This window comes from Lethenteron reissneri, chromosome 17 (genome assembly GCF_015708825.2).
Source record: "Lethenteron reissneri isolate LAM-NWPU_2019-01 chromosome 17, ASM1570882v1, whole genome shotgun sequence".
Lineage (NCBI taxonomy): Eukaryota > Metazoa > Chordata > Hyperoartia > Petromyzontiformes > Petromyzontidae > Lethenteron > Lethenteron reissneri.
Window position 1 is genome coordinate 4697963 of NC_083795.1, and position 9679 is coordinate 4707641.

A 9679-nucleotide genomic window follows, 5' to 3' on the forward strand; every position below is an offset into this window, starting at 1 on the left:
ATGAGTAATACTATCATCTGTTTTGTCTATCATAGGTCCTGCATAGCTCTAACTCCAGAGGTGTAAGGTCCTGTGTAGGGAGAAAGGCTGTGACGCACATTGCTCAGTTGTAACTACATTTGGATATTGTCCATCACCCTCCAACTATTGCAGATCGTGTTTGTGTATCATAAAATGAAACTTAACATTTAGAAGACGGATACAACAGTAGATCACTGCGTTTGTGTATGCAGCCATTACAACTGCAAATGATGGTGCTTACATACATTTTCCCACCCAAATATAATAATTTAGAAGGCGGGGCTGCTTCAAGCAATTAGTCAAAATTACACAAACATTCAGATATTGTACAAATGTGCGGCACATACAGCGTACATGATCGATTTGCAAATCTCTCAAAGTTGACCATAGACAAAGATGGCCTGTATAGCCTTTAGACTGTTGGGGCAAACACTGTTGCAGAGTAGCACCTATTAAGGCCTGCACGACACAGGGGGTGGCACGTGGCCAACACCACCCCTAGCCACCTTTGTCTCCCCAGTGCTGGTGGTTACACACCACGCCAGGTACTTATTTGAACTAAACTCGAACCATGTTTTATTTTACCAGGTACATCTCACTAAAATATTATCTTCTTTTTAAGAATGCACCTGGCCACAAATGATAGCTCAACAATGTGGCTTATCATGTGGAGATTTATATAACAGCCAAATAATCTATGGCTGAGTCGACCTAAGAGAGGCCAAGAACCGGTTAAAATATTCGTCACAGTTATTGGTCGTGAGTGGGAATCAATCTCAATCTTGATTTTAAACTTTCGTGACTGCACGAATCCATACTCTTTGGTTCTTTCGGTAAAGTCACGTAGCACCAATTTATTTTATTTTTTTACCTACGTGACTTTACCGAACCAAAGAGTAGGGAATCAATCTCGTAGCGCAGTGCGCTAACCACTAAACTATCGCTCCCCACCATTCAAAGAGGAGCACACATACGCACACACTGGAGGGGCACCAATTTCAGACTCAGCAGAGGAGGATTGGCACGTGGGAACACACGACAGGCTGCCACCGCCGCCATACGAGTATTTGGCACGCTTGTGGCTTCGCTGCCCAGACGGATAGCACAGTGCCGGTAAACGGAGCAGACAGGGAGCCTTGGATTGGCCACGGTCTGTTTTCACAGGACACACAAGTAGCCTTAGCAGCCCCGAGTGTAAACACAGGCTGAGCCAGACGTAAGGCCACAATAACCCAGGCCAAGCTAGCCTGAGCTTAAGCAGATGGTCGCCACAGAGAAGCGAACACATGTAATGGAAGTATTGCAGTCCCTCAAAGACGTGAAATCTGAATTGTACTTTTGACTCATCTTCACCGGAATTTTGTTGAAAAGCTGAGATATTGTGTTTATTAAGTTTGTTTACCAAGTATCAGGACTCTTTTTGGGAGGGTCCTGTCAAGTATTCATAAGTCAGGGCGATGTTACTATGAGTAATCCCAATTGAGTCATTTGTAGGTGATTTTTTTGCATCGTGATATATTTAGGTAATACCTGTTACAATGGGGTTTTTTTCACACTGGGAGGAAACCCATACAGGACAGGGGTGGGACATGCAAACTCCACACAGAAAGGCACTCGAGTCGGGAGCCCAGGCCGTTCTTGCTGTAAGACATACGTGTTACCACTCTGCCACCCTGACACCCTGGTTACATCACACTGCGTAGATCATGAACATTTATGTATTGATAACTTGTCTTTTATACTAATAGGGTTTTCCCCCTTTTTTCTAGCAACAAAACTGACACCTTTTGCAAGGAATCATGCTTACATTAACCACAATACCTGCAGTCAAATGCAAACAAAAAACAATACTCTGATAATTTATGCATTGTCTTTGAAACTGATTGGTCCACACCAGAGACAGCTTTCTTTGGAGCCTTGTCTCATATGGTGTTTTGGCGTCATCTGGTCGAACACCATATGAGACTAGGCTCCAAAGAAAGCTGTCTCTGGTGTGGACCAATCAGTTTCAAAGACAATGCATAAATTATCAGAGTATTGTTTTTTGTTTGCATTTGACTGCAGGTATTGTGGTTAATGTAAGCATGATTCCTTGCAAAAGGTGTCAGTTTGCCAGAAAAAAGGGGAAAAACCCTTCTAGTATATTTTGGTACTGGCAAAGAAGATCCCATGATGTAACTTGTCTGTTGTACTTAATGGGAGGTGAAACCACTCTCTAAATCTGATTTAACAAAACATCTGATGCGGCGTTTCCAAAGAGTCCATTTCTAAAACTCTTACACATGTGCAAACGTTCCCCCCCCCCCTTCATCCTATTTAATTCTACTTGCGAATCAACAACATATTTTTCTAATGCTCGCAAATCTCGTTCCAATCACGAACGCTTATGCGCTGTGACATGGAAAATCATCCATGGCATATTACGTACCAAAAACATACACTAGCACAAAACAATATTCATCATCATCATACATACTCTTCTCATCTCACGTACATTCACTATGAGTCAAGTACAGCCCTTTTGTCGTTAATCCACTGCTGGATGTGGGCCTCCTCTTGCAGTGCAGTTCGCGAGGGTTAGTCAACTATACTTCACCGTTCTGGTAAGTGCGAGTTGGTGAAGGCGGTGAGGTTAGACGCGAGGACATAGAAGCACAGTGCAACAATGGATTTTGCTACGCTTGTCCTCTTCTGACCCGCAACGTAGCCCCACAGTCTATAACACCTGTTAGGCATGGTGGTCTTCCAACCAGCGCTGTCCAGGCTGCTCAACTTGCAAGATGTGAGTAGATCGGGCACATTGCAGATGATTTAGTCAAAGGCCCACTATTACAGGAGTCCAAAGACATGTGGACCTAAAACGTGACATTAATGAAGGCACCGACAAAGAAAAGAAAAACCTCCGACGGGCACCTCGATGACGTTAAACTCCGGGCTGCCCTTGAGGCGCGTTTCCTTGCAAACGACACCCACGTCCTCGTCGTGGTTGCAGTCGCTGACGCCCCAGCCGCGCGAGACGCACTCCGCCAGGCTCTGCTCGCTTCCACGACAGTGCACGTTGTCCAGCCAGATCCTCCCTGGGGAGCGTTCACGTCGCGAGCGCACGGGCCAGACAACAACACGGCTTCAACGCACCACACCGCTGCATCCCGCGGCTTCACTATCAGACGGTGCTCCTTTAATTTCCACCCTCCACCCCCCCCAACTTTTTTTTTCTCTCTAAAATTACACGACCAAAAGTCGCGTCACGAGACGAAGGAATCCGTCACTTCGGAAATCAGAAATGTCACAAAGCACAGAGCGCCCCCCCCCCTCCGTGCGTGTTCGAGAATGACACGAGAGATGAGACTTTTTCAACGGTAGGATCTCAGCAACGCTGGCTCAGTGATCTGACCTGAACATAAAAGTCAACTCAACTTGCAGTTTCAATGAGTGGAAACTGAAAACAAGTGTTGATTTAAGAATAATTTACTTATTTATCCAGGAAGGCACACTAAATCGTAGGACTCTTTCTCAGGAGGGTTCTGCATTGGGGTTTTAGTCTAAGATGTTTTCAACCACTTATGATGAGTATTTACACTACACACATGGGAGGAAACCGGAGCACCTGGGAAAAAAACTCCCACGTGTGCAAGGCGGCAACACTCCATACAGATGGAAACAGATGGCAAATTAGTTCACTTGCTCTACTGCCTTCTCCTGGAGAGCCAGGGTATGACACCTTAATGCCCCTATGGGAAGGGACTTTGCGCAACATTTGAGCCAACCGTCAACCTAAGCCTCCACAATGCTAGACGACTGGTGCACACCAACCACTGCCCGGCTTATATATTATCCTCGACTTAAACGTTATTGGGGGTTCCCGCAGTCTGTCCTTACACAACCAAACACTCACTATAAACTCTCTCGTAATCCTTCTGGATGTCAATGCCTCTCACCTTCTTGTTGTTCTGTTTCCACATCGATGCTGTTTGTCTGGGTGCAGTATATGTATAAAAAAAATATATAGAAGTTTAGGAATAAAAATATTTTCAGGGCAGATGGATAATGTTGGCCACAAAAATAATACCTGTTACAAGTTAACATTTTCTTGAAATATGTGCATCTGCCTTGGTCTGACCTGGATATAGATTCTGCAAATTAACGGTGGCAGGTACGAATCGATTAGGATGTAATGATGGCCTTTGAACATCCATTTGGGGGTGTAATGAGCTCATGGTGATTGATGATTGTGACAAGATTAATATATTTGTATATCTGGGGACTATATATCACACGGCATCTATCAAGAGCGATGATTTATTATCCTGACTGCGTGACATTTTCTAATGACAATATCAAAATATTAAGCACCGTTACTACTAAAACACACCACTGCAGGTCACAATAGCCTCGCAGTGGTGAGGCTAATTTTCAATATTTTGCTGCTTATATATCATCATAGAAAAAGCGTTAGCGGTCAGTGGTGGTGCATGCCCATAATTTTGGGTCTTCACTTGAAAGTTTGTCCTCCTGGTGATATGACTGAGCGAGACACACAGTCAAGAGATACATAAGTCTTGAGGTGAGATAAATGTAGGCAAAAAATATAGATGCAGTGAGATGAAAGGTGTAAGCGATAAACAGAGATAGTGTGAGATGAAAATCCAAATAGGATGGAGTTGAGAGAAATAAGATACAGATGTCGTGGTAAAATACTGAGATAGCATGGATGTAGAAGCATTCAGACGGGATATGAGTTCAAGGAGGAGAGATGTATTGACACAAGATGTGAGAGAGATGGCAGGATACATATACAGATGTGCAACAGAGATACATAAAAACTTCAGAGATAGACAGATGGGAGACTGGATGCATTCCGATGGGATAGAAGGGAGAGAATGTTAGAAGACAGATGCACTCAGGTTAACTGTAGGTAATAAGTGAGAGAGATGTGTTTCGTATGAGATACAAAATATATAATATAGTATAGGAGAGAGATGTATTCGTGAGAGATAAGTAGAAGACAGAATATGCATTTATATGAGATAGAAGAGAGAGAGAGAATATTTAAGAGGTTAGAAATTAAAACGATGATAGGAATTTAACACGTAGGCATTCGCGACCTATTTCGAGGTCCACGTTTTTTTGCTTAGTTTGCTTATACCTGGCACGCCACTGATATGAGCAACTATTTTGGGAACAAATTAACCAGCATGGGCCTGAAGCGCAACGCAGTCACGAAGTCCAATTCTCCACAAGGCACTTTGTGACAGGGCTTGAAATGCGTACCTATTCCTCGGCCGTACTTTGCGCTGTGCGCCCAGCCGTTGGCCCCGATGAATCCCGCCTCCTGGCACACCACGTTGGCCGCCTCCATGGAGAAGTCGTCATCGCACACCGTGCCCCACTCGCCCTGGTGGAACACCTCCACGCGGCCTTCAAACGGTTTGCGTGGGTAGCCGGCAAGACGCAGCTTGTATCCGCCGTTGGCCGGCTCCTCGGGTTTTCTCGGTTGTCCAGCCTGCGAGGGTTGCCTGGCCTGGGAAGACTGCCTGGGCCGCTGGATTTGTCGGATTACCCTGCCGTTCTGTCTCCCCTGCCTTCTCCTCCGCAGGGGTTCATGAGCGAGGCACAAGTGGACGACGAACAGGAGGAGTGGCAGGGTGATGAGCGGGAGCTTCATCCTTGGGTGGCTTTTCTGTTGATGGTATTTTCATTCAAAATCATGCAGAAGCGAATCAGACAATCTGTATTTAAACTGGAGGAGGAATACAATGGTGAAGCTCTTTTTCACAAATGCCCAGTATGGGTGGGTCGGTCAGCAAGTTACAACAGCGAACAATTTAAAAAACAAAACTATAGGAGCAAGTCACTAAATGTGAAAAAAAATTTCTAAAAGATAATTTTACATTTGTTTTATTTAAGTCACTGTCAGCATTACACGTATTGCCATTTAAGCATCATTTACATTGATATTAAAGGACAGCGAAAACATAAATTAATTATCATTGTAAAAAAATCAATTGGAGAAGAATCAATACATTAACATAAAGGGTCTTCTTCATTCACGCTGTAAAGGTTATTGTTGATACATAACTTCACTGCCAGTCAACAACAACTAAAACAATGCGTTACTTTCCGCACGTACTCGGAAATAAGAGTCGAGGGGGTGGGGGCACGAGATGTTAAATTTGGGCGAACGGTTTCGATTTCAGTAGCGTGGGTGATTGGGAGAAACTACATTTACGATAACGATGTGGGAACAAACCCATTCACCCTCAATGGCCCAAAACGGTAGCCCCAGAAGCCTCATATAACCAGACCCCCACATGGACAGGTCTAGACATGACATCAGTGCGACTGATCTTTTCACAGAATGCTGCTCTGCCACTGAATTTGCACCATTTGCCCGGAGCTGAATACGAAGTGCGCGCTCTCCCCGCAAGCATTGCTCTTTAAACGCCAGAGGCATTTCCGCTCAATGCTAATGCAGTAACACCATGAGCTTAGACTGCAATAAATTGTTCATGCTAACTGCTGTCTGAAGGGGCCTCTACTTAGAGAGGGTGTATTGGTCTACTCTTCCACGCACGCTTGGTTGTTTAGACCGTCCTGATACTCCCATACTCCACCACACTCGAACTGCCGATGGACTGACACTGACAACGAACACTTTAGAAATTACTTTAAAGAACACGGCTACTGGATACACATCATCACCAATGGAGCTTCGGCATAATACATTTTTTTTAACACGAGTACAAGGTTTCTTTTTTACTTTTCTATATATATATTTTAAATCATGGGACATACGAAACGAGCACAAAGCACAAATTAAGCATGTCAAATGTAACATTAAACGTTTCAGATGACACATCCGATGTACGGCTTGCACACACTGCATACGCAATAAGCGACCATACATCAATCAACAAAGAACTACCTTGGTCAAAAGTTACTTACTTTCCTCCTCTTACTTTCTCTTATATCAGCAGCAGCTGCAGCAGCAGTCTTGAACTCAACTCGGCGACTTTCGGGCAATGCTGACTGCGCTTATTGCTACGTGGAGGCTCGTGTGTGTGCGTGCGTGCGTGGATGAGTTAGTGCGTGGATGAGTGAGTGTGTGTACGTGCGAGAAACCCGTTCCAAAATTCCTATCGCTCTCTCCCCCCCCCCCCCCACTTCTTCTCTCACGCTCACTTAACGGGCCTTGAGAACCGCTTGCTGCTTCTGCGGAGTTTGCTTTACTCTCCCGATGATGGTGGTGGTAGTGGTGGTGATGATGATGATGATACGTTACCACCACGAAATGTCCGGTATTTTGTTCCAGACTCCGCCTGGATTGGGGCAGTCTGAACATTCCTGTGCACAAAAGCGTCCTATCGTCATCCATGCAGCTGCCTCTTTCGTTTTCGCGACAGGGGAACGCGCACAGACGTGGAGAATACACCGGCTCGAGATCCGTGGAACACAAAGACGAGAGAACAACAGACATCGAACAGGGGTGGGGCCCATATTGTGCTGCGTAGTTTACGAATCGCTCAGATTGGGATGCGTTTGCGTTTATTGCACAAATGCCATTAAACCAAGGTCCTATTCGTTGAGTAATGGAATAATTATATAATGACTAGCGGGAAAGTACCCGGCGTTGCCCGGTTCGAAAAAGACACACACACACATCTACTTACACACACACATGCAGGAACACACAGACATCGACTTTAGACATACACACATGGAGTTACACAAACACATCGACTCACACTCACACATAGACTTACACACATCGACTCACACACACATACATAGAGTAACACACACATAGACCTACACACACACATAGACCTATACACACACACAAAATATGGACTTACACACACACCACATATCGACGTACAGACACACAGCGACTCACACACACACACATCCACTTACACACACACATAAACTTAAACACACACATGCATAGTCACACACACATGGACCTACACACACAAACACATATCGACTCACACACACACATATCGACGTACACACACACACACACATCGACTGACACACATGGACCCACACACACATCGACTTAAATACACACATACATAGACTAACACGCGCATGGAACTACGCACACACATATGGACTTACACACACACATCGACTAAGACACACACATGGACTTCCACACACACACCGACTGACACACACACATCGACTTAAACACACCGCACACACACATGGACGTACACACACACGGACTCGCACAGACACAACGCACACACATATATGGACTCACACGCACACATGGACGTACACACGCACACTCTAACTTTTATATAGACTAAATAAGTTTGCAAATAATAATAGACTTTAGCGAAAGTAATTAGGAGCGACTGCGAGGGTGTTTTGGTGCAAACATTTGCCGCGAGCAAGAGCGGCAAATGAATGAAAGTCAACGAATATAAAATGAACCAAACCTACCTGTAACTATGAGCAGATGCGCACCAATCAAGCGTAATTGACATAGCGTCACTGCTCAATCCCCTTATTGAGGGAGCAAGTGTAAATATGACAGAATGAAGACGTAATTGAGTATATTTATTGGTTTCCCCCTGTGCAGTAAGTGATATTGCGTGGCTGCTTATGCCTCAAGAGTACATAAAAATTATCCCGTAAAAACAAAGTTTTTCACTATAAATCCTTTATATGCGTGGCATCGGGGCGGCTAGAGTCCTCTCGTCCTCTGGCTTGAGATGGCTGCTACCTATGGGTCAGATGATTGTCTGGCAGCATTAAACAATTGGTAATTAAATATTTATTTTTCCCTAAACAGTGTAGAATTTTTGAAAAAAAATTTCACGAAAATGCATTGTCACGCACAACGAGTCTGTGTGCAAAATGTCAGGTCGATTGGATCACGGGAAGTGGGTTAAAAAACGACCGAAAGATTTGCACGGTCCTAAGCAAGCAAGCGAACTTAATATAAAGGATTTAAAAAGGCTATTCTTCATAAACATTGGTTCATCCCTGTCATTAAATCTAACCAATAAAAGTAAATTCGTAACGAGTAAACAGTCATGGTAATAAATGTTTGAAGGTAGTTATAAATCTGTGTTGCGCAGTGTCCAAACGAAAGAGAATTTCCCTCTCCCCCCCACCGAACGCGTGTGAGTTGGTAGGGTCGAGCACGCGGTGTGTAAGAAATTAATAACCGAAAACAGCACTGAATCGCTAATTAAACTACTTTAAAGGTGACGGACGCGAAATCGGAATAGCGCTGGCTCAGCACGGGGCTTATGGCGTGGTACCTCGGTACTTTTTTTACATTTTACCCCACGGTATGCGAGCCAAATCTTTCGCAAGTTTCGGCCACACACAGAGACAATGCATTTTATGTGTGTAAAAAAAAGATGTAGTGCTGTAGCGTCACCGCAATGTCACGAATATTGAGACTCGTGCGAGTGAGGCTGACCCAACACGTGTTTACTGAAGTCGAGTGCCGTGGATTTTATCAGCCAGACGAATTTTTCAAATGTACTTTTGTTGTTGTTGTTTAAACAGTTTAATCGCCAATAGAAAAACATATTTGCAGCGACAGCACGAGCGGATATTGTTTAAATGCTGCCATTCGCGCGTAAACAGTTTACACCCACCAGCCAATGCGGACCATCAAACACGA

General features: G+C 44.4%; 1 protein-coding gene across 2 annotated transcripts in view; it reads right to left on the minus strand.

The window, feature by feature from the left end:
- Positions 1 to 7280, minus strand: part of LOC133343353 (lysyl oxidase homolog 3A-like) — a 38699-nt gene extending 31419 nt beyond the window's left edge. For both annotated transcript variants that reach the window (XM_061552888.1, XM_061552887.1), the window contains exons 1-3: positions 6967 to 7280; positions 5293 to 5701; positions 2935 to 3098 (exon numbers count right to left, since the gene is read on the minus strand). In XM_061552888.1, coding sequence (XP_061408872.1) covers positions 2935 to 3098; positions 5293 to 5686 — 558 coding nt within the window. In that variant the 5' untranslated portion in view covers positions 5687 to 5701; positions 6967 to 7280. The remainder of the gene's footprint in view (positions 1 to 2934; positions 3099 to 5292; positions 5702 to 6966) is intronic.
- Positions 7281 to 9679: the final 2399 nt, after the last annotated feature.